The sequence below is a fragment of the Sus scrofa genome, chromosome 13 (assembly GCF_000003025.6).
Source record: "Sus scrofa isolate TJ Tabasco breed Duroc chromosome 13, Sscrofa11.1, whole genome shotgun sequence".
NCBI lineage: Eukaryota > Metazoa > Chordata > Mammalia > Artiodactyla > Suidae > Sus > Sus scrofa.
This window is the reverse complement of record NC_010455.5, coordinates 77,952,754-77,978,707: the sequence shown is the minus strand read 5'-3', so window position 1 is coordinate 77,978,707 and position 25,954 is coordinate 77,952,754. Positions and strand designations below refer to the sequence as shown.

Here is a 25,954-nt window from a genome sequence, read left to right as displayed (position 1 = left end):
AGCACACCTGCATGTCCTTCCACCCCCAGCGTACTCCGGTGTGTTTTCTCATAGCACATACCACCAAGGGAAACTATCTCATTTGCTTACTTCTTTGTAATCTGTCTCCCCAACTAAAAGCAAAGCTCCGTGAGGGCAGGAACGTCCCAGCTGTGACAAAGCCAGCGCTTGGCACATAGTCAGTGCTCAATAATTATTCACTGAATGAATAAATGAATGATTCAGTGAACGGACATCATCTCCAAAAGCAGATGGAAATGATCTAAATAGCCCCCAATAGAGGATGATGGAATACATTATCAGCATGGCACTTAGGAGTTCCTCTATTACAATGAGAACTAAGATATATCCAAGCTCCTTCACTGCAGCACGGGTTGCAGTGGCAAAAGACTGGAAAGCACAGAAGACACTTATTAATAGCCCAGGTACATATAGTTTGACATATCTATATATTGGCTTGATATGCATCTTCTTTGGAGAGGTAGATCCATATGTACTGACATGAAAAGATGTTCACAATAGATTCCAAGTGAAGATAGGCCAGGGACAGAGCAGTGAGCACAGAATGGTCCCATCTGTGCCTGTGAATACTAGCATCACACACTGACTGGAAGATTAACTCCAAACTTGCCAAAGGAAATCTTGGGGAGATTGGAGTGGTATGGGGAGAATGGAGAATATGGACCTCTTTATGTACTTTTGCATTGTTTGAATTTTTTAGCAAGCTTTACTTATACGGTTTTAAAAAGTAATATAAAATAGTAATCAGAAAATCTACAGGGAAAATGTTACGGAGATAATATTTGTGAAAAAATAAAAATACAAAGAATATGCATGATACAGAGTTCCTGTTGTGGGTTAAGAATGTCTGTGAAGATGCGGGTTCAATCCCTGGCTTTGCTCTGTGGGTTAAGAATCCAGCGTTGTTGCAGGCTGTGGCTGTGGCATAGGCTGCAGCTGTAGCTATGATTCAATCCCTAGCCCAGGAACCTCCATACACTACAGGTGTGGCCATTTAAAAAAAAAAAAAAGAATATGCATAATATAAATACACCATACGTCTACACAAAGGATAACACCCCTTTAGAGAGCAACTTGGAAACAATGGTCAAAATTCTCTGTATTTCCTTTGACCCAGCAACTCTACTTTCAGGAATTTATCCTTCAAATATACCATCAAATGATCTATATACAAGGTAATTAATGAAAGCATTGGCTCTAATAGTAAAATATTGGGAAAAAATGAAATATCCATCAATAGGGGACTAGTTAAACTAGTTATGTACATATAATAGACTATCATGTAGCTATGAAGAAGGATGAAGAAGTTCTTCTTTATTTATTTGTTTGGCTGTGCCCACAGTATGTAGAAGTCCCAGGCCAGGAACTGAATCTGAGCCATAGCAGTGACAGCTTGGGATCCTTAATCCCTAGGCCATCAGGGAACTCTCAAGAAGTTCTTTTTGATTTGGAAAAATCTACAAGATATGTACTGTAAAAAAGACAAGACCTAGAACAGTGTATAGAGTGTACTACCATTTGTGCTAAAAAGAAGGGAAATATGTAAAAATGTATTCCCATTCCCTTGTAAATGTATTAAGACGTCTTTAGAAGTATACACAAAAAGCTAATACCCATGGGGAGGGGTGGGAATTACATCGATGAGGAAGAGGAGTAGGAAGGAGTTGCCATGTGTACCTTCTCAAGTTTTTTGAACTAAGTAAATGTACCAAATGTTCAAAACAATAATTTTTTAAAAACTAAGAAATTACACACTAAATGTCATTGGTGGTGTTTGTGTGGCAGAATCATGGGGTTTTGTTTTTGTTTCTTTTCATTGTAGGTTTATAGACCATAAAAAGTTCAAGGGAAAAAAATTAAGTCAAACAAGGGATTCCATAGACTTCCCATGAAGCCCCTCCCGGCTGAGTGCGGCTGTGTACACAGTGGGCTACACCCTCACAAGGTCTGACTCTCGGGCCCCAGGCTGCTTCACCCGCAGCCCCCTCTGGTTCACAGGCAGCTGCCACTTAGTCAACCAGCCTGGCAACATCTGGCCTCAGGCCTCAGGAGCTTTCAGGGAAGGTGTTCTGGAAAGCTGGACAGCGGCGGAGTGACACCCACCCAACCCCAGGATGGACACTCGCTTCAGGGGGAATTAGAACACAGCACAATTTCACCACAGGAAACCACCCAGCCTGAGGTGGAGGGGGCAGGTCAGGGAAACTGAGGGGAGACTCAGAACCAGGGGCAAACAGATGGCCTTACCTTGCACCTTGACACACTCTGCCTGGCTGAAGGCACTGTACCGCCCGATGGCCTTCACAAATGTCCGGGCTTTCACGCAGTATGTGGCCCCTGGCTCCATGGTTTCCAGGTGCATTGGAATACCCCCAGGCCTCACCACCTTGACGTGTTCCTTTAGAAACCAGACAACAGTTACACCCTGAGCAAAGCAGAACAGGAAAGGGGGAGCAGGAGGGAAGAAAACCTGCAAATATTTCCTTTCCAGGATGCATACAGAGTGTTCCTCTCATTCATTCATTCATTCTTATTTATTTATTTATTTATTTATTTATTTATTTAGCACCCGCTGTGTGCCAGGCGCTGTTGTAGGCACTAGGACACAGTGCTGAACAAAACAAATTTCCTGCTCTCTTGGAGCTTACGTGGGGGAACACAGATTGTATATGATACACAATACACATCCAGTAGTGAAAAGGGCTGTGAAGAAAACTGAGGCAGGACAAGCAGGTAGAAAGTGATGAGGAGGCACTAGAGCAGTGGTTAAGGAAGGCCTCTCTGATAGGTAATATTTGGACCAAGACCTGAATGTCAGAAATCTGACTGGGGTCTTGGCTTGGCCACTGCTGCCAGGGGGGATCAGTGCACAGAAACAACGGAGTCAGTGGGCAATGCCTTCTCACACATCCAAGCATCCACTGTCTGTCTACCCATCTGCACATCCCTCCACCCTACCCACCCCCTGAGGCCTGTGCTCCATGCCTGAACCTGCGGAGGCTTGTCTGGGCCAAGGCCCAGGTGACTCAAGGTACATGCCCTGTAACTTCCAGAGAATCCAAGGGACTTAGATCCTAGGTCCTGATCTGTCCCCCACAAGACTCCATCTGCCTGGCCAGATGGACTCCAGTACCAGGTCCTACCATTTGGGCCCTAACACAGCAGAAGTAAATACTGGAAACCATTGCTATTGCCTGTTCTACCTGTCCATACCACCTTCCAGGGAAAGCCACCTAGCCCACAACCCCTATTGAGAAGGTCATAGGGCACACGTCCTGTCCACCAGACCCAGGCATTAGGTGAGGAGTACCCTTGGCCTGAGAAGGGTCTACCAGAGGCCAGCCAGCAACCAGCAACCCCTAAGCTTGGCCTGATAAGATAAGCAGGACCAGGAAGATTTCCTCCCCTGGGAACTGGTCTTGGGAAACTGAATACCTGCAGCTAGAACCAGGGGTCAAGAGGAAAGGACACGGTAAAGGGGAGGCAGGCCTGGTAAGGCACGGCCATAGGCACATGCAGGAAGGAGTGATGAGGGGTCAGGACAAGCTGGGGAGAGGTGCAATAGAGAAGACCCATCAGAGGGAAGCAAGGATTCTGCAAGAAATGACTGCTGGATAAGGGAGGCTGTGCTGCAGCCTGACTCGGGGCCTCTTCAGAGAGTCTGTGAGAGCCCTTATCACGGAGTATTAGTCCTTGTGATATCAGCTGGGACAGGGCCTCCACGGATCTGTCCAAGCTCTAGACCTTCTGAGGCTGAGGCTATGCAATGTTTGGCCACACCCTCTGGGGAAGCTGACCTTCCACCCAGCCCAGCCTGCAGTCACTGTCCCACAGGGAGGGGCCAGCGCCCCAGCTAGGCATTCCAGGTGGCCCGCCCATGCATAATTAGCTTTGTGCCTAAGCCAGCTCCTGGCTCTCTGCCCTGATTTCTGCACCCTGCCCAGATACACACCCTCAGGAGGCTTGTGTCAGCCCATACACTTTTGAAATCATCCAATTGATCTGGAACACCCTGGTCTGCTGCCCCTAAACACGCCAGGGAGAATGGCTGAGAAGACACGCTGATGAAGGAGAAGAAATGCATTGAAAAGGTATTGTGGATCCAAAAATGTCAGAGATTAAGGCAAGGAGGCAGCCCCCATACCTCAGCAAATCTGGCCTGAGATGGCTCCCAGCCAAGGTGTAGGTTGGACCAAGGTGGGTCTTAGAGGAGGAGGCTGCCAGCTTTGTCATCCTACACTCATCTCTCCTTTCCCACAATTAGGTCTGCTCATCCTCAAGCCACCCCAGACAGCTAGTGTTGCAGGGGCTGGCTTTCCTCACTCAGCTCTCAGAAGTCTGTGCCTTCTTCTCTAAAGCCTAACTCAAAGGCCGAAGCTGGAAGTCTCACCTTGGCACCAGGCTCCCTCCTCCAGTAGGCCACGAAGAACTCAAACTGGGGCCCCAGGTCTTCCAGCTTAATAACCAGGTGGAAGCCATCCTTGGTGACCTCCATTCCAGGTGGGATGAGAGTGGCTGTTGGCAAGACAAGGGGAGAATCAGAGCCAGCCCCAGACAGGACTGATTTCTGTCCAGAGACCATGACCAAGTCATCTGGAAACATGCCAGGCTCATTGGAGGGGGAGGGTTTAGATGTGGTTTCACAGCACAAAGAAACATGTACTCCAGTCCTCTCCTGTACTCAGCAGGTGCTCAGTAAACACATTTCGAGTGATAAGCAAGTGAAAAAAAAAAAAGAAAAACTTAACTGTAATTAACATAGATCAGTGATATATACCAGCTGTTGCTAACTATCAAACATTAGCAAATCAGAAGTTCCCGTAGTGGCTCAGCAATAATGAACCTGACTAGAATCCATGAGGACACAGGTTCGATCCCTGGCCCTACTCAATGGGTTAAGGATCTGGCATTGCTGTGAACTGTGGTGTAGGTCACAGATGTGGCTTGGATCTGGTGTTGCTGCGGCTGTGGCGTAGACCGGCAGCTATAGCTCTGATTCAACCCCTAGCCTGGGAGCTTCCGTTCACCATGGGTGTGGCCCTAAAAAAAAAATTAAAAAAAAAAAAATCAGCAGCATTCTTGGTCCAAGGATTCTTTATCTCATATCCTTAACAGGATATGTTGGAAAATCAGAGGGATTTATAAATTTCAATAATTAGCTCTAGAAATCACAGCACAAACACAAACACCATCTTATACATAATTAGATCCCAAACAGAAAGGCCAGCAACCTCCACGGATACTTTTCTATCAGCAGACCAAGAACAAAAGGGCCTAAACAGAGAGTCTTTAGTCCCTGACTACTAATGATGGGTCCAGACTTGCCTCCCAGATCCAGACACTGCGGGACCAGAAGGGCCACCCTGATTGTTGGGCTTGGCTTAGGAAATAGAGTGGAGCGTGTTCTGGGCTAAATCCCCCTGCCTTGGGGTCAGTGGACACTCAAAAGAAAGGCAGTTCCTGCAGGGAGTTTTCAGAGAACAAAGCATTTCCTGGCATTTGAAGAGCTGCCTGAATAGGGGACAGGAGGACTTGGGAGTCAGGGACCAACTGTGCAAAACAGACCCTGTTCAGAGCCATCATAAGAGCACACAGCACCAATAGACTACCTCTGAAACACCCCCAGAAGGAAAAGAGATGTTTGATTCCTCCAGTTTTAAGTCAAACATGATTAGAACTGGACTTTCCATCTCCATCTTTGTTGAGAATAGGATTAGAGAAAATGCCCTAAGGTCATTTCAGTTCAGGGGATTTTCTTGACAGTGTTGAGCCTCTGTCCTTTGTCCTCTACATCCTTATCTCATTTAATCCATCCAGTAGATTTAAGAAGGTAAATACTATTCCTTTTGTACAGATGACATAACAGAGCCTTAGAGAAGTGATTTTCCCAGAGTCACAACAGTTAATGGCCAGAATTTGAATTCATGTCTTTCCATGTTTCTAGACTTTGCTGTGTGGGGTGTTGAGCCTTGGTATTAGTGGATTTCAGCTCTGGCTATACATGAGAATAACCTGGGGAGAATTTTTAACTCCCAAGAAACAGGATGCACATGGATCATTTAAATCGGACTCTGGGGATGGGCCCCAGAGATAAATGGTTTTAAAGCTCCCCTGTGACTTGAATTCATGCAACTGAGGTTAAGAACCTCTGCATTTTTCAAAGACCAACTACAGACTTAATGCCCTTAAGAATCTCAATTCCATCTCAGCTCTACAGCCAACATCACCGGCACAGGGACCACACAGGATCACATCTTCTGCTTTTGGTGCAGGTACAGAGAATCCTTTCCTCAGCTTCTCCAGCAGCAAGCCCTTTTCCTGTTTACACTGGCCTTTTCAAGTGCAAGTTCCTACTGCACACACCCACCCACGTAGTTTTGCAGGCACTTCCTTATCTCCAAGCACCCCATGCCTTCCTTTCCAACCCCTGCTGCCAGCCCCAGCTGGAGCTCCGTGTTTCTAGGACCCAGAGGAGGTGGTGTTGGATGCTGCCTGGGCATTGCAGGAAGAGGCAAAGCTGCACCACCTTCCAGTGCCCTACAGGCTCCCGCAGGGCCTGCCAGTGGGATCTCACTGCTTCTGCCATATCCTCCCAGTGCCTAGGGAATGACACCTGGGCAGAGGAGCCCACATTCTGCACCCAAATTCCTACTGGTACCCCACTTCAATGGTCCCATGCCAGTCCCCACCTTTTCACTCCTTCCTCTGCTCTCTGGCTCTTAACTCTGGCATCCCTAGGATAATAACAGTAATAGTAGTATGGTAATAGTAGTGATACTTACTAATAGCTGAGTGCTGTGATAAGACAGCACTGCCCTGATCATTTACACATTTCATCTTGCCCACAGTCACCCAGTGAGGCAAACTGTTGCCCGTCTTACAGAAAAGGACTCGAGTGGCTGAACTGGGATTAGAACCACAACTGTCGGAATCTAGAGGGCCAACTTCCCCTACAAATGGATCTTCACTTTCCTCAGCCCCTTCCAGGGTGGGCTCCCCCACCTTCTACACCCCTCAGTAACCTTCGATTCCTTCCATTACTGTACATGCTGCCCCCAACCCTCCTACGTCCTCACACCAGAGGATTGCCTGCCACACCAAGAAAACCAGTCACCGAAGGCAAGCCTTTCCCTTGCCTTTCCTGCATGTCCAAACCGGTCACATTATCATCCACACCCCTCTCAGAGGAGGGCTGCCCTGCGCCTTTCTCCTCCACTCACTCCTCCAGCCGGCAGCCTGACCAACATGCTCACTGCTCCACGAAGCCACTTTCTCAAGGACCCATTTAGGGACCTCCTTCAGACCTATCAGCAGCTCTCCTATCCTCCCTTCCATGACCCTCTCCCTGCCCCTCTCCCTCTCCCGGCACCTGTGGGTGCCCTTCCCTCCATCCTCTTTATATAGATTTCCTAGAATCTTTTCCTGGGTTCTCTTTGTCCTCACGTCTTGTCCCTGGACAATCTCACCTGCTCCCAAGTGAGGTGATTAGCTATTAATTAATTAGCTATTAGTTTTGTGTCTGACCTTGATCTGTCTGAGCCCCAGGGCCTGCTTTCCAACTATAAATCAGACATCTGAGGCACAATATCTTATAGGAATCCCCATCTCAAATAGCCCAAAGCCAGGAGAGTCTCCTGTTCCTCAGACCAGTCACCCCTGCTAGGTTCTCTGCGTTGGATGACATTCTCACCAACTTCAAATAGAAGCCGGACACCATCGTTGTCTCCCCACAACTCTGACTCCCAGTAACTTGTCCCCAAGGCTCTAAACTTTCTAACTCAGCCATGGCTATGTTTTCGCTCCCCTCCCCGACTCCTGGGATCAGGACCCACCTTGGCTCAGGACCCACCTTGGCTCAGCTGCAGGGTTCACTCACCCCCCGACTCTTTTCTTGCCTGAAGCTAATTCTCCCCACAGCAGCCAGGGCGAGTGTTCGGTGAGACAGACTTGGCCTAGACCCTCTCTTCTTCCATGAGCCCCTCTATTGATTTGATCAAGCTTTATGTCAAAGCCCTTCACCCTGTGACCAGCTGCTTCCTCACCTGCTGGCCATCCTGCCCTTGCTCCTGCTATGCCCCCCACACACTCTTTTACACCTTGGTAATTATTTGCACTCTGCCATAGTTGGTCACTAATCTGGGTTCTTCCCTTACTTCTTTCTCCATCATTTTCCAGGTTCTATTGTTATAGAAATTTTACTCATTTCCAAAAGACTATTTCTGGTCACGCTAATAATGTATAGACACTATTGCACAAAGATGCACACACAGGAAACAAAGATGGAGTTAATGAGGTAGGGATGGGAGGCAGTATAAGATTTACTGAGGCACCATCAGGGTAGAGAGAGGCCGTCTTAGCCTCATCTCCCCAATTCTAGAGCAGCCTTCTTTCCAGAGAAAATCATAAATAACTTCCAAAGTCTCTTTTGAAATGAGAGGGGGTAGATTTCCTGTTGTGGCGCTGCAGAGATGAATCCGACTAGTATCCATGAGGATGCAGGTTCCATCCCTGACCTCACTCAGTGGCTTAAGCTCCGGTGTTGCCATGAGCTGCGGTGTAGGTTGCAGACATAGCTTGGATCCTGCGTTGCTGTGGCTGTAGCATAGGCCAGTAGCTATAGCTCCAAACTGACCCCTAGACTGGGAACTTCCATAGGCCACAGGAGTGGCCCTAAAAAGCAAAAACAAAAGAGGGGGGTGCTGTAGGAAGCTGCCAGAAACTTTTTAAATAGACCAGTTAGGGTTGTTTATGTTCACAGTACTCTGACTTTGCAAGACTAATTTGATGCTGAAAAGAATCCTAAAGGCTCAGTGAACATGGCTCCTGAAAGGGGGGTGGGTGTGAACTGGTAGAGGTGTGGAGTAAGTAGAAAAGGGCCTTACTTGAATTTCGATTAAAGGGGTGCTTCAGGGTGCTCCAGGCCGAGGTCTGTGAGCCCAGCGTGGCCCTGACCCGGAGGTTGTATGGCACAGTGGCAGTGATGTCATCAGTGATGTCACACTCAAGACCTGTGGTGGGTGAGCACCAGTTGCTGGGGATCCAGATGTGGCTCATGTATAGGCTCTCATACTCTCTGGACAAAGAGAGGAGGAGACAGTATCACAGCAGCCCCTTCTCCCCAGCCTCAATGATGGTTTCAAGTACCTGCCTCATTCGCTGACTTTTTATGGGTCCGGAAAAGAAGAATTGGCTCCACATTCCACTTCCTCCCCTCTCCTCCTTCACCAACCACCCATCCTTCCTTACGCCCTTTCTTACCAGATGAGGGAAATCCAGGCATAAACCCCACCTAAACCCCATAAACTCTGTCCTGGTCTGTCTGCACAGTCACCACCCCGTTCGCAGCCACTGCACCCCTTGCCTTGCTGGGTCTCCTGACTGCTTTTCCGGCTTCCCTTCCTGCCATTCTCCAAACCCTTCATCACTCAGCAGAGCATAACATTTCTCCAAGGAGCTCTGGCCTTGAATGGAATCCAAACCTCCCCCATGGCCTACAAGACTCTCTGGCCTTCTCTCTCACTCCAACCTTCAGCATGATGCTCTCTCCACACAGGCCTCCTTGCCGTTTCCCCAACAGGCTGACACGTTCACTGTCTCAAATGCTCTGCCCCTGCATTCCACATTGGCCGGCTGCTCCTGTCCTTCAGCCACTGGCTTAAACAGCACATACTCAGGCAGACCTCCCCTGCCCATCTAATAAAAGTTGTCACAGTGTCATCTCTGTTGCATCAGCCTTTTAGCTCCCTCCTAGCACTGATTTCTGACACCCAAAGCAGTGCTGCCCAATAGAACTTTCTGCAATGGTGCAACTATTCTGCATGGGTGTTTTTCTATGTGATATTAGCCACATGTGCCTATTAAGAACTTGAAATGCGGAATTTTCACTGTGGCTCAGCGGGTTAAGGACTCAATGTAATCTCTGTGAGGATGTGCATTTGTTCCCTGGCCTTGCTCAGTGGGAACTTCCATATGCTGAATCTGCACCCATAAAAAAGCGGAAGAAAAAAAAAAAACTTGAAATACGGCTCATGTGAGGAGTTCCCATCATGGCTCAGTGGTTAACGAACCCAACTGGCATCCAAAAGTACGAGGGTTTGATCCCTGGCCTTGCTCATTGGGTTAGGGATCTGGCATTGCTGTGAGCTGTGGTGTAGGTTGCAGATGCAGCTCAGATCCTGCCTTGCTGTGGCTGTAGCGTAGGCCGGCAGCTACAGCTCCAATTCAACCCCTAGCTGGGAACCTCCATATGCCACCAGTGCAGCCCTAAAAGACAAGAAAAGAAAAAGAAAAAGAAATATGGCTCATATGACAGGGAAACAGACATTTTAATTTAATTTTAACTAACTTAACTTTAAATAGCTGTCCATGTCTAGTGGCCACTACATTGGACAGTGTAGACCTAGTGTCTTTATTTCTTGAACTTTTTACTGTCTCCTCTGGTAAATGTAAGCTCCTTATCTCCAGAAACTTGGTCAACTGTACCCCTGAGCCTAGGAGAAAGTCTACACCTGGAGCAGCTGAGAGTGTATGAGTTGTTAATGAAATATGTTGAACACCTTCTGTGTCCCTGTCACTCAACACCTCTGAGAGCTTGGATACCTGGAAGAGGACCAGCTGACATAGAGGGTCACAATTTGTTTTGGCTCCTAGGGACATGCGCACAGTCGGGAAAACCGAGGTCTCCCTCATCCCCAGAGGATCTCAGTCTCCAATGATTTCTCCACCTCAAGTGAGAGTCCACCTCATTTCCTAATATTTTCTTCAGTGATAGACAATTGACGCACTGTTAAAAACAAGCTTCACCAAAAAATGTGTTTATAAATGTTTGTGTCCCCAGGTTGTTCACCGTCAAATCCACGGGACAATTTCCCTTGCTGCGTCAGCTCCCTCAGTGTCCAAGAGGCAGACACGAGAGGCAGATCATGGGAAATAATCTCTCCCTGGACTCACAAAGCCTCCTTGGGCTCTGGAATGAGGGTTGTGCCTCCAGGAGTTAACGACTATCCAAAAGAGATAAACTAAAACAAACAAAAAAACTCACCCCTGGTACTCGACAGAATAGTATACTATTTCTTCAGGCACCATCACTGGGCTCCAGGTCAAGACGTGCTTCATGTTGGTTGACTGCACTGAGATGTTCTGTGGGGCAGGCAGAACAGCCACTCCATCTGGGATCAAGTCAGATAGACAGGCTTACAGGTAAGCTCACATAGGGGAATGCCACCGCTTCAAGTTAGTTTCTAATGAAAGAACTCACATGCTTTGGAACAACTGTAATTTCACCATACTTGTGTTCAAACTTAATTTTTGCTGTCGTCATTTTAATTCTGCCTTTGGTGATAGAATGGCATGTCAACATTCATAATAATAAAGGCTAATTTTATTGAGCACTTACGATGCTCTGTCTAGGTCACCTACTAGGTTATCACACGATTATCTCCTTTAGCCTAATGACCACACTGGGAGGTGAGGACCACCAGATTCTCTGCTGTATAAATGAGAAAACTGAAGCCCATTATGTACAACCCCATGTCAGATTGACCTAGATTCAGACCTTGACTCTGCCACTATGTGACCTCGGTTTTCATAAACCTGAGTCTCCTACCCCTACATGGCAAACCCATACTGCCTCCGGCCAGCTTCTCATCGCCACCCTCTCCTGTTACTGCCAAAAGGTACCAAAGCACATTCCTTTGTGTCCCGCAGTAAGGCCAAATAGGACATCGGCTGCCAGGTGAGAAGTTCTGGCTTGGGTCTGCTGTGGAAGGAGGAGTCCAGCCCAGAGCACAGCAGGCCAGCTCATCAGGCAGACTGCAAGCCTCTGAGCCAGCCCAACACAAGCATCTGCTCACCATGTGCACACTGGGCACACACAGTAGGTCTACAGTTTGCACAGAGAATCAAAGAGGCCTGTGAAGCTGAACCCGCTCTCATAAGGACTTTGGGCAGCCCCAGGGCTCACCCTTGTGTGTAACCCAGGGTGTAGCATGGATCTTCCACTATGGGCCTCTCCTCTGACTTTCACACGCTCCTCTTTTAACGCCCAACACCTGCCACCTTTTGCTGTTACAGTTGCAGTGATAACATCAACAGCACAGTGTGTATGGGTCTGGGGCCCTCGCCTGGGACTTTTCATCTCTGTGCCTGTCTCCAGGTTGGCACCTGCTGTTCGTTATCAAGCCCTGTGACCACGAGAGGATGGGGGCTGCCAGGGACACCCTGGCTGGTGCCCTTCCTTCTTCTCTAAGTTAAGACCCTGGTAGTGTCTCCCCATCTCACTCTCAGCATCCACCATCTGCCCTGTGAGGAAACACCTGGGGCACCCACATGGGAGGCTTCCTGCCCTCCCCACCCTTAAACTTGCAATCATCCAAGGGATGAAGAGGAAAGGGCCAGTTCCAGCAAGGTAACATGGGAGGGTGGGGCATGGTCCTCTCTGTCATCCTTCCTCTGGTGGACAAAGCATTTCCCTAGTCAGGTACGTGGGGATTATAAAGCTATGTAAATATAAAGCTGGAATTCATCACTCGAAAACTTTCAAAATGAAATATCCAGGTCCAGATGGTTACACTGGAGAATACCATGAAATAGTTAAAGAGAAATTAACACCAAGTTTATACCACTTCTCCCCAAAAATAGAAGAAGAAAAGAGCACTTTCCAACTTACTTTATGAGGCCAGTATTAACCTGATACAAAAATCAGACAAGGATAGTATATATTTTAAAAAAGCAAAAAGACTATAGATCAATATATTTCATACACTTAAATGCAAAAATCTTGGAGTTCCTTTCATGGCTCAGCAGTTAACGAACCTGTCTAGGATCCATGAGGCCAGTGGGTTCGGTCCCTGGCCTCACACAGTGGGTTAAGCATCCATTATTGCAGTAAGCTGTGGCTGTGATGCAGGCTGGCAGCTGTAGCTCTGATTTGACCCCTAGCCTGGGAACTTCCATATGCTGCAGATGTGGCCCTAAAAAGCAAAAAAAAAAAAAAAAAAAAAAGACAAAAATCTTCAACGAAATACTAGTAATCCAAATTCAATAATGTATAAAAAGTATTATATACCATGATCAAGTGGGGTTTATTCCAGGTATGTAAGTCTGGTTTGACATTTGAAAATCAATTCATATAATTCACCATTTCAACAAGCTAAAGAAATAAAATACAATCGTATCAATTGACACGGGAAAAAAAGCATTTACAAAATGCAACACACATTCAGGATTTAAAAACAAAAGACAAAAAGACTCGCTTCAAGTTAAGAACAACAGGGGGTTCCCATCATGGCTCAGTGGTAAATGAACCCAACTAGTAACCATGAGGTTGCAGGTTCAATCCCTGGCCTCACTCAGTGGGTTAAGGACCTGGCGTTGCTGTGAGCTGTGGTGTAGGTCACAGACGTGGCTCAGATCTGGCGTTGCTGTGGCTGTGGCGTAGGCCAGCGGCTACAGCTCCAATTCGACCCCTAGCCTGGGAACTTTCGCATGCCACGGGTGTGGCCCTCAAAAGACAAAAAAAAAAAAAAAGTTAAGAACAACAGAGTTATCTCAATTTGATAAAGACCATCTATAAAAAACCTACAGCTAACATCTTTTTAAAAAAATTTTTTTTAATTTTAAAGCATAGTTAATTACAATGTTGTGCCAATTTCTGCTGTACAGCAAAATGACTCAGTCATACTACATATATATACATTCTTTCTCTCCTTCTTTTTTTCTCTTTTGGTCACCCCACAACATATGGAGTTCCTGGACCAGGGATCAGACCCAAGCTGCAGCTGCAGCTGTGGCAAAGCAGCATTCTTAATCCACTGTGCCCAGCCAGGGATCAACCCTGTGTCCCAGTGCTCCAGAGACACCGCCTATCCCGTTGCGCCATAGGACTTTTTTTAAATATTATTTTCCATCATGGACTATCCCAGGAGAATTGGATGTAGTTCCCTATGCTATACAGTAGGACCTTATTGTTTATTCATTCTAAATGTAATAGTTTATGTCTACTAACCCCAAACTCCCCCTCCCACTCTCGTCTCACTCTCCCCCGCTCCCCCACAAATCTGTTCTCTATGTGTCTGTGAGCCTGTTTCTGTAAAAAACAAACAAAATCCTACAGCTAACATCTTATTCAATGGTGAAAGACTGAATGCTTTCCCTCTAAAATCACAAACAAGAAAAAGATGCCCACCCTTATCACTTTTATTTAACACATTGTACTAGAAGTTCTGGCAACTGTAGTATGGCAAACAAAAGAAGTAAAAGGCATTATAGTTGGGAAAAAAAGTAATTAATCTCCCCCTATTTTTAGGTGATATGATAGGCTACATAGGAAATCCCAAAGAATCTACAAAAAAACCTCCTAAAACTAATAGTGAGTTCAGCAAGTTCATAGAATATAAGATAAACAAAAAAAAAGTTTTATTTCTAAATTCTAGCAGTGAACAAATTTACAGAAATTAAACATACTATTTACATTCATTCTCCTCAAAGGGAAATAATCAGGTGTAAATCTAATAAAACATATCCAGGATTTGTATGGGGGAAACTCCACAGTGCTGGTAAAAAATTTCAAATAAAATCTAAATAAATGGAGAGACATGCTGTGCTCATGAATCAGACAGTTAGACATAGTTGAAATGATCGTAATTCTCCTGAAATTGATATACAGGTTTAACACAATTCCTATTAAAAGTCCATCAAGGTTTTTTATAGATGTAGACAAACTCTTTCTAAAATTTATAAGCCACAGCTCCGATTAGACCCCTAGCCTGGGAACCTCCATATGCCACAGGAGTGGCCCTAGAAAAAAGGCAAAAAGACAAAAATAAAATAAAATTTATAAGAAAAGGTAAAGGAATGAGAATAACTAAAATAATTCTGAAAAAGAAACAAGTGAGAGATATCGATCTACCCAGTATCAAGATATATTAATTCAAAGAAATAGCAAAAAGACAAAAAAAAAAAAAATGGAGTTCCCGTCGTGGCACAGTGGTTAACGAATCCGACTAGGAACCATGAGGTTGCGGGTTCGGTCCCTGCCCTTGCTCAGTGGGTTAACGATCCGGCGTTGCCGTGAGCTGTGGTGTAGGTTGCAGACGCGACTCGGATCCTGCGTTGCTGTGGCTCTGGCATAGGCTAGTGGCTACAGCTCCGATTGGACCCCTAGCCTGGGAACCTCCATATGCCGCTGGAGCGGCCCAAAGAAATAGCAAAAAGACAAAAAAAAAAAAAAGATATATTAATTAAGATTGTGTGGTATTCACAAAGGAATAGACATATAAATTCATGAAACAATATAAAGATCCCAGAAATAGACTCATACAAATGTGCTCAGAAGACTTTTGGCAAAAGTACAAAAGCAATGCAGTGAAAAAAATGATAGCTTTTTCAACAAATAATATTAAAGCAACTGGATATTTGCAGGCAAACAAAAGACCTCAACCTAAATCTCACACCTTATGCAAAAATTAATTAAAAGTGGATCATAGACAATGTAAAATGTAAAATTCTAAAACTTTAGGAAAGAACATAGGAGGAAGTCTTCAGCGCTAGATAAAAATTCTTAGACTTCAATACAAAAGTAAGATCCATAAAAGGAAAAATCAGTTGGGCATTATCAAAATTAAAATCTCTTGCTCTACAAAAGACCCTGTTCAGAGATAAAAACTGGGAAAAAATATTTGCAAACTATATATCTCACAAAGGATTCATATCTAGAATATGAATATATGTAATATAATATGAATATATATATATACACACACAGAGCACTCAAAACCCAACAGTAAAAAAGCAAACAATCTAATTAGAAAATGGGCAGAGGAGTTCCTGTTGTGGCTCAGTGGTTAATGAATCTGACTAGGAACCATGAGGTTGCTAGTTCAATCCCTGGCCTTGCTCAGTGGGTTAAGGATCACAGCCAGCAGCAACAGCTCCGATTAGACCCCTAGCCTGGGAACCTCCATATGCCACAGGAGCAATCCTAAAAAAGGCAAAAAGACAAAAAGAGAAAGAAAGAAAGAAAATGGGCAGAGTACTCATTGTAGCTCAACGGTAGCAAACCTAACTAGCATCCATGAGGATCAGGTTTGATCCCTGGCCTCGCTCAGTGGATCCAGCATTGCCATGAGCTGTGGTGTAGGTTGCAGATGTGGCTCAGATCCCATGTTGCTGTGGCTGTGGCGTAGGGGGACAGCTACAGCTCCAATTTGATCCCTAGCCTGGGAAACCCCATATGCAATGGGTGCAGCCCTAAAAAGACAAAAAAGAAAAAGAAAAAGAAAGTGGGAAAAAGACAAAAAACATATACAGATGGCAAATAAGCACATGGGAAGATATTCAACATCATTAGATATTAGGGAAGTACAAATTAAGATCTCCATGAGATAGCACAACACAGTTATCAGAATGACTAAAAAAAAATGTTTTTTCTTTTAGGACCACACCTGTAGCACATGGAAGTTCCCAGGCCAGGAGTTGAATCAGACCTGCAGCTGGGGCCTACACCACAACCATGGCAAACTGGATCCTTAACCCACTGAGTGAGGCTAGGAATGGTTCCCGCACCCTCACAGAGACAATGTCAGAACCACAACAGGAACTCTAAGACTAAAATTGTTTAAAGTTGCAAAACGAAATCCTGGTGAGGATGCAGAGGAAGTGGATCACTCATACATCACTCGTGGGAATGTAAGGCGGTGCAGCCACTCTAGAAGATAGTTTGGCAGTTTCTTATAAAACTAAATTTGTAATTACTATACCACCCAGCAATTGCACTCTTGAGCATTTATCCTGAAGTGATAAAGACTTATGGAGTTCCCGTCGTGGCACAGTGGTTAACAAATCCGACTAGGAACCACGAGGTTGCGGGTTCGGTCCCTGCCCTTGCTCAGCAGGTTAGGGATCCGGCGTTGCAGTGAGCTGTGGTGTAGGTTGCAGACGCGGCTCGGGAACCCGCGTTGCTGTGGCTCTGGCATAGGCCGGTGGCTACAGCTCCGATTCGACTCCTAGCCTGGGAACCTCCATATGCCGCAGGAGCGGCCCAAGAAATAGCAAAAAGACAAAAAAAAAAAAAAAAGACTTATATCACACAAGATCTGCACAATAAATGTTCATAAACAAACTGGAATCAGCCCAGATGTCCTCAGACAGGTGAATAAACAAATTGTGGTATATTCAATAAAAAGGAATAAACTATCACTACAGAAAACAATTTGACTGAATCTCCAGGGAATTATGCTGAATGAAAAAGGCCAATCCCTAAAAGTAGGATTCTATTTATATAACACTTTGAAGTGACAATATTTCAGAAACAGAGAACACAGATCAGTGGTTGCCGGGGCTAGAAACGGTGGGGAAAGGCACAGGAGGGCAAAGGTGGGTAAGGTTATAAAAAGGCAACAGGAGGTATCATTGTGATGTTAGAACTGTTCAGTACCTTTCCTGTGGTGATAAATACACAAACCTACACACACACATACACACACACCCAAATGAGTGCAAGTAAAACAGGAAATCTGAATAAGATGGGTAGGTTGTATTCATGATATCAATATCCTGGTTGTGATATTATACCATTGTTTTGAAAAATACCACTGGGGAAACTGGGCTTTCCGTACCATCTCTTTACCTTTGCATGTGAATCTAGACTTACTGCAATAAAATTTCAATTAAAAAATACACCTGAAAAAAATAGCATTCGTTCTGATTATCTAAATGATGGGATACATTATTTTAATAGTTATTTCCCCAATACGATTTTTCCCCAGTACAGCAAGGTGACCCAGTTACACATACATGTACACATTCTTTTTTCTCACATTATCATGCTCCATCATAAGTGACTAGACAAAGTTCCCAGGGCTACACAGCAGGATCTCATTGCTAATCCATTCCAAAGGTAATAGTTTGAAAAGACCGTGATGAGATTAAACTCAAATGGGATAAAACGTACCTAGGAAAAAAGTAAATTTGTACAATTAGGTGCAATCTATTGAATCAGCGAGGGAGGCCTATTCAGGGCACTCATCAAGGCTTTAAGGAACACGCTTGAATTTCTGGGTATGTCTTCACAAGGGGGCACACAGACAGGACAAAAGCAAGAGATATCCCAGCTTTTAGATGGCTCCATTATGTTGTGCAACAAGTTTGCACTTTTGTAACTGTCTTCTCCTACCTGTGAAGTTCCAAATCTAACTCCATTGTGGGCAAAATAGTCTCATTCCTATATTAAAATGAAAGCAGCTGGAGTTCCCGTCGTGGCACAGTGGTTAACGAATCCGACTAGGAACCATGAGGTTGCGGGTTCGGTCCCTGCCCTTGCTCAGTGGGTTAACGATCCGGCGTTGCCGTGAGCTGTGGTGTAGGTCGCAGACACGGCTCGGATCCCGAGTTGCTGTGGCTCTGGTGTAGGCCAGAGACTACGGCTCCGATTGGACCCCTAGCCTGGGAACCTCCATATGCTGCGGGAGTGGCCCAAGAAATAGCAAAAAGACCAAAAAAAAAAAAAAAAAAAAACAAGTTTGCACTTTTGTAACTGTCTTCTCCTACCTGTGAAGTTCCAAATCTAACTCCATTGTGGGCAAAATAGTCTCATTCCTATATTAAAATGAAAGCAGTTGCTTCTTTTGGAGCCCTAGAGGCAACATCTTCAATATCTTTATGCCATTTGTATAGCATATTCCAAATTCCATTTTTGTTTTGCTGTTATTTACGTGGCGCACGCGTGCGCGCGTGCACACGCACACACACATGCATTGGGTGTGAGGTGGAAAGACAGCAATGCTCACGGACTAGTGATGCTAGGGGACATTTAATCGGGTTACATAGAAATTATCATGGCACTTCATGAAGAAGCATCCATTTTATGTTAGGACACTAAATAGGAAATGACTTTACAAGGCAGGAACTATATTTTCAGCTCAGGCTCCAAGCTGAAAGTGATTCTGTTCACCTACAAAGGATTTTTTTGTTTTGTTTTTTTGTTTTGTTTTGTTTTTTGTCTTTTTGCCTTTTCTAGGGCCGCTTCCTGCGGCATATGGAGGTTCCCAGGCTAGGGGTCGAATCAGAGCTGCAGTCTCCAGCCTACACCAGGGCCACAGCAACGCGGGATCCAAGCTGCTCACTGCAACGCCGGATCCCTAACCTGCTGAGCAAGGCCAGGGATGGAACCCGCAACCTCATGGTTCCTAGTCGCATTTGTTAACCACTGAGCCACGACAGGAACTCCTACAAAGGGTTTTAAAATGCCCTCCAATTGTTTGAGGTGGCTCACTATGGTCCTGAGAACACAATTACATGGAGGAAAAGAAAACTTTCTGATGCACACAGCAGTCTCATTAACAAGAAATCCAGGAGCAGTGTGTATTGAAGTCAAGGCAGAAACCAGTTAATAGAGATGCCACTTGATGTAAATGAGCAAATGCAAAAACAAACACCATCAAGAAGAAGGGGAAGAGTGAGTTTGAAGTGTGAACAGGAAAGACAGTGAGGAGGGTGTGAAATTGGGAAGAATCATTTCCTCAGCCACACTGGATGAGAATTCTCACCAGAGCTGCAGTGAGAGACTGGACCCCTCGGTACAATCCTTTGGTTCCCTGTGAATAGCTATGCACCTGTTACTATAGAGAATTGTATAGTTCTCCCTCTGGCAGTCTGACTCTGGTATCTCAAGAAGGCCCACTGGATGGAGGCTCTTCGGTGGTGTTGCCAACAGAAACTTGAGCTGAGTGACTGTGACCTGACAATTAAGATTCTGGGGCTCAGCGTGGTGAACATAGTTAAGCAACGTTTTTGGTATAGAGCTGCATTCACAAAGCTGATCCCTCTCTCTTGCAATTTATTGGTATAGTATTGCTATAACAAATTCCCAAAATGCAGCATCTTAAAACAACACAGATTTATTATTTCTGGTGATTAGAAGTCAGAACCAAGTCTAAGTGGGCTAAAATCAAGGTATTGGCTGGAACTTTAGGGGAGACTGTTTTCTTGCCATTCCCAGCTGCTGGTAACCCCTCCCCCAGGGCCCCTCACCCCTGCCTTCTTGTTCATGCCCCCCCACCTCCACCTTCAAAGCCGACAATGGTTGGTTGAGTCCTCTTCATGCTTCGAATTCCTCCAGCCTCTTTTTCCGTCCTCCCATCTCTCTTACTACATCCAGGAAAGGTTCTCAGCTTTGAAGGACACGTGTGATTAAACTGGGCCCACCTTGATAATCCAGGATAATCTCCCAATTTCAAAACCCCATAACATTAAAATCCCCCTTTCCATAGACAGTAACATAACATATTCGCAGGTTCCAGGGATAAGAATGTGGACGCTTTAGGGGATCATTATTGTGATCGCACTTCAGGGGATATTGGTACTAGGAACTGACAGTATACCCTAAAATATGGTAAATTATTTCAAGAGAATCACCTTGTATATGACCAGAAGAAAAGGCAAGGCTAAATTAGGACATGGCTGCTAAACAGGTTGCTGGCATCACTCACTCCCTAAGTAACTAGTATGCACACCCCAGCTTCAAAAGGTGTGCAAACAAATCCATGCCTCAGGAAAGTGATCTGTTACTTCAAGGTCTTAAAGTATGGTCTTTGGATCAGCAGCATCATATGCCCTGGAGCTTATTAGAAATGCAGGCTCTCAGGCTGCAGCCTGTACCCTCTACTGAACCAGAATATGCATTTTTAACAAGATTCCTCAGATAATTCATATGTGTATTTAAGTTTGAGAAGCACTGGTATATAGACGTTAAACTAATGGTTCTCAACCTTGGCAGCCCATTAAAATCACTGGGGAGGTGGCCTTTTGTGTTTCTTTTCATGTTTAGTTTTTAAATAATTTCAGACTTACAGAAGAGTTGCAAAAATAGGGCAGAGAGCTCCCATATACCCTCTACTCAGCCTTCCACATGTAGATAACCACAGTACAAATATGAAATTGAAGATATTAACATTGACCCAATATCATTAATGAAGCCTCACTCTTTATTCGAATTTCACCAATTTTCCCCTAAAGTCCTTCTTTCTTTCTTCTGGTGCTCTACATGTCTATGTACAAATTGTGTTTTCATGACAATGTTTCATCCCCCTTCATTAGCTGTGTAAGACTCCAGGCATGGTTTTCCTTCCTTCTTTCCTTCCTTTTTCTTTCTTTCCTTCCTCCCAGAACCAATCCAGGATCCCATATTTAGGTGTTATATTTAGTTATTCTCCATTCCTAAGTCTTTCTTTATGACCTTGACATTTTTGAAGAGTACTGGTCAGCTATTTTGTAGCACATTCCTCTGTTTGTGTTCGTATGATTTTTTTTTCGTGATTTGATGAAGGTCATACATTTTTGTCATGTACTCACAGGGAGGACATGATGTTAATATGTCTTATTACTGGCGATGTTAACCCTGACCACAAGGTTAAGGTGGTGTCTTCACTATAAAACTACCATTTTCCTGTTTATAATTAACAAATAACTTAGAGGAGACACTGTGACACTCTGCAAATATTTTGTTTCTCCTCAAACTTTCACTCATTAATTTTTGCATTTATTGGTGGATATTACTTGCAGCAACAATTGCTGCGATGTTCTAATAGAAATTGTTCCAGCTTTGGTCATTGGGAGCTCTTTCAGATTGGTTCCGTGTCCTTTTAACTTCCATCCCTCACTTTGTTTTTTCACGTTATTTTTATTAATAGACTTTTACATTTGGGAATAATTTTAGATTTTTTTTCCTTTTTTCGTTTTTATTTTTATTTATTTATTTATTTTTAGGGTCAAAACTGTGGCATGTGGAAGTTCCCAGACTAGAGGTCGAATTGGAGCTGTATACGCCACAGCCACAGAATGCCAGATCTGAGTCTCATCTGTGTCCTACCCCACAGCTCACGGCAACGCCAGATCCTTAACCCACTGAGTGAGGCCAGGGATGGAACCTGCATCTCATGGATCCTAATCAGGTTCGTTACCCCTGAGCCACGGACAGGAACTCCTAATTTTAGATTTATAGGAGGAAAAAAAAAAAAAAAAACTGCAGACACTAAGTACACAGAGTTCCTGTATATCTTTCACTCAGCTTCCCCTAATACTAACATTTTACACAGTCATGATATATTTGTCAAAACTAAGAAACCAACATTGGTACATTATTATTAACAAAACTACATACTTTATCTGGATTTTGCCAATTTTTCCACTAATGCCTTTTTCCGTTCCAGGTTCCAATCCAAGATATTGTTGCATTTTGTACCCCCCCCCCCCCGCCTTTTGTTGGTCTTTTTAGGGCCGTACCCATAGCATACGGAGGTTCCCAGGCTAGGGGTCGAATTGGAGCTGCAGCCTCAGGCCTACACCACAGCCACAGCAACTCAGGATCCAAGCTGCATCTGCAACCTACACCACAGCTCACAGCAACACTGGATCCTAAACCCACTGAGCAAGGCCAGGGATTGAACCTGCATTCTCATGGATACTAGTCGGGTTCGTTAACCACTGAGCCACGATGGGAACTCCCCCTTATCCTTTTTTTGAGCACTTCTTTCCTTACCAGAAGATGCACCAGACTTGTATTTTTTCAGTTACAGAATAAACTACTTCTCTAAGGAGCCCCACCCAGGATGTTCTAAAAAATCCCAAAGTCCAGATAGTACCCTAAATTAAGTCAGAACTCTGGCTGTGAAATCCTGGCATCTGTACTTTCAAAATCTCCCTAGGTGATTCCCATGTGTTGAGATTGTGAACCACTGATCTAGACCTTACTTCAGGTACCTGAAGAATAGTGAAAACTATGAATGATAACTCCCCAAAGACTTAAATGTATTTCCTAGCAGGTTCTTATGTCCCCTGAAGATGGGGGACTGTGTTGTTCATCTCTAATGGGCACCTAACCTAGAACCAGGCACATAGTGGGTGCTCAGAAATGAGGAATGAATGAAAACTAAACAGGTGAACCTCATCTGGCTCTGTAATCAAATTAGCCTTGGACTTTTTTTCCCCTTAGTCCCCATCTATTTCACATTATACCTTTGTGCTGCTCTGAAGCTTATGCTGAACATCTATTTCCTAAAATCTTGAGTCAGTGTTAAAAAAGCAGCATAAAGGCTACCCATGACAAAGTGGTCAGGTGAACTTCCCAGGCAGAAATCCTTGCACCTCCTTCCTGGAAGAATGCCATGCTGGCTTCCCCTGGCTGGGTCTGCTGTCAACTCCCTTCATTTGGGTCCTCTTTTTCCACATTTACCTCCAACAGCCCTTATGGCAAGTGTGTCAGAAAAGGTAGCAACATCTTTATTACTTTTGCTTGTCCCTCCAACCTTTTTCTGGCCTGTTTCAATGTCTCAGCTTCTTCTAAAGAGAAGTACCAAGGGCACAGGCTCTGTAGCCAGTCAGACCAGTCAAATCCCAGTTCTCCCACTTCCTAGATGTATATACTTGGGCAAATAACTGAACCTCTCTGAGTCTCTGTTTCCTAGTGTCTAAAAAGGGGATTATATCACCCATCTTGCCGGACTGATATGAGACATCAAGAAAACAATTTTGCTGATCTGGAGCACAGGGTGTGCTCATAAATGTCAGTCGTGATGGTCATTGTTATTATTATTATTATTGGTAGTGGGAATCAGTTTCTGAATCACACACTATTTTTTGAAAGGGACAGGGCAAGGCAAGAATTCTACCCATCTGTTCCAGGGATCTAGAGTAACAGAAGTTCATTTAGAATTTCCAGAATTCATTGCAGGCTCCCACACGATCCAGAGGAAATGGCAAAACTTGCATAAAGACAACTTCAACTAAAGCAAATATCTGCACACACTATACCTGTTCACATAACTAACAGTTGATGAGGAACATGGGGGTGGGCACTCTGACCTCTCCAGAGTGCCTTTGTTTGCATTATCTCATTTGACACCTCCCAACCACAAAGTGGCTCTTTTGACCATTTTACAGATGAGGAAACTGAAGTGATGTGATGTAGTCACTGAACTAGCAAGTGATAAACGTCAAAACTCACACATAGGTCTTTCTGGCTCTAACATCTTGTGGTTTTCACCATTGGTTTGTTTGTGTATTTTGCATGTGTGTGGGGCGGGAGGTGGGGGTAATGGTGGTTGTGATTTTTGGGAGGTTTTTTTTCTGTGTAAATTTCTAGGTGTCAGAAGAGGTCCGTTTGAAATGGGAGTTTTCAGAAAAAGGTTTAAAAAGATTGGACTGCCTTGTTGAAGAAAATGTCAAATTAAAAATAGGTGAAGGGAATTAAAAAGTATAACTATCCAGTTATAAAATAAGTCATGGGGATGTAATGTACAGCATAGTGACTATAATTACCACACTTCATATTTGAAAGTTGCTGAGAAAGTAGATCTTAAACATCTTCATCACAGGAAAAAAATTGTAATTATGTATGATGATAGCTGTTAACTAGACTTGTTACAGTGATCATTTCAAAATACATACAAATAGTGAATTAGTATGTTGTACACCTGAAACTAATGATATGTTATTTGTCAATTACACCTCTATTTTTTTAAAAATCAGGAAAAATATGCTGGCCCCTTCTCATTTGGCCTCCCGGTCTTCTTCTTTTGGGTTAGTAGAATAGTATTTTCCTGGTACCTTGTTTGCTCCACCAATTAATTAATCAATCAACTGACTAACCAATCAACCAACATGCTCAGTCTATGCTGGGGGCTGTGGGGACACCAGGAAAGATGCCCAGGCCCTGCCTTCAGGCCAGTGCAAGAAACAGAAGTAACCCATGGAAACAGAGTACATGGGGTCAAGGGTCAAAGGAGAGAGGTTGGGAAGGTCTGTAGGAGCAGGGACTCACCCATATGGAAGGATGATGAGAGGATGGGTTTGGGATGGGGTAAGGAACTGGAGATGGAGCTTCTGGTGGGAAAGTACAAAAATAAAGGCCAAGAGGAGGAAATGAGGGTGTAACATGCCAACTATGAAGACAGCAGCCGCATGTGGCCCAGGAGTTTCAAGGAGTTTTCAAGGAGTTTTCAAGGAGTAGTGAGAAATAAGTTTGGGGCCTGAATATAGTGAGTCATGAAACAAACAGCAGATTTGAACATCATGGGCTGAGACACTGAGAGCTGTGAAGGGTTTGTTTGAGTTAGGCGGGCATAAATTTGATGTTTAAGTCAGTTCTAAGCATTTGCTAATCGCCTCAGCACTGATTTATGTGATTTAAAACAACTAGAATAATTAGTTCTCCATGTTTAAAAAAAAAAAGGAAAAGAAGGAAGGAAGGGAGAAAGAAAGAGAGAGGGAGATACAGGAAGGAAGGAAGGAAAGAAAAGAAAAGGAAAGAAAGAAAAGAAAAGGAAAGAAAGAAAAGAAAAGGAAAGAAAGAAAAGAAACTCAAGAATCCCATCCACACGGCAAAGTGCTCAGTACCTTGGAGTATTCAAATTTGAAATTTCTCAATGTGATTTGACAGGAAGAAACAGCAAAGGCTAAGGAGCTGTGATTTGGGAATAAAACGTGTATGTGCAAGCAGCCAGGAGTGGAGCAGAGAAAATTATGTAATCTTACTGGCAGGCAAAAAATGCCCCAAACCAAATATTTTTTAAAGTGGTATGGAGTACCTGACTACTCCCTTTTTAAAGTGGTATGGAGTACCTGATCAGGAGAGAAACCCAATTTTTATGTCTTGTACCCAATATTAAGTTTGCAAATTTTATCTTTTTATTCACATATATTTTGTTAGAATCTTTATTTTACCTAAACATATCCTTACAGTTAACATCTCTGAGAAACACACAGAATGACTAAGATAATTGTGTTGTGCTTTTTAAAGTTAGATAATGAAATACATAACAAAACGCATGGATCTCTGCTAGCCTTTTAACTACTTGTTTTGACGCTTTTTCTTTCTAGATTGTTATATGGACGTTAAGAGAGAGATTTCTAAACGGAATGCAGGCCTTTTCTTTGGGAT

General features: G+C 44.2%; 1 protein-coding gene across 3 annotated transcripts in view; it reads right to left on the bottom strand.

The window, feature by feature from the left end:
• The window catches only part of IL20RB (interleukin 20 receptor subunit beta), a 39,803-nt gene that overhangs the window by 7,451 nt on the left and 6,398 nt on the right, over positions 1 to 25,954 (bottom strand). For all 3 annotated transcript variants that reach the window (XR_002338102.1, XM_003358566.4, XM_013982051.2), the window contains exons 2-5: positions 11,063 to 11,189; positions 8,904 to 9,094; positions 4,412 to 4,536; positions 2,269 to 2,419 (exon numbers count right to left, since the gene is read on the bottom strand). Coding sequence is in view for 2 of the 3 variants with exons in the window: in XM_003358566.4 (XP_003358614.1) it covers positions 2,269 to 2,419; positions 4,412 to 4,536; positions 8,904 to 9,094; positions 11,063 to 11,189 (594 nt within the window). In the remaining variant the exon portion in view is untranslated. The remainder of the gene's footprint in view (positions 1 to 2,268; positions 2,420 to 4,411; positions 4,537 to 8,903; positions 9,095 to 11,062; positions 11,190 to 25,954) is intronic.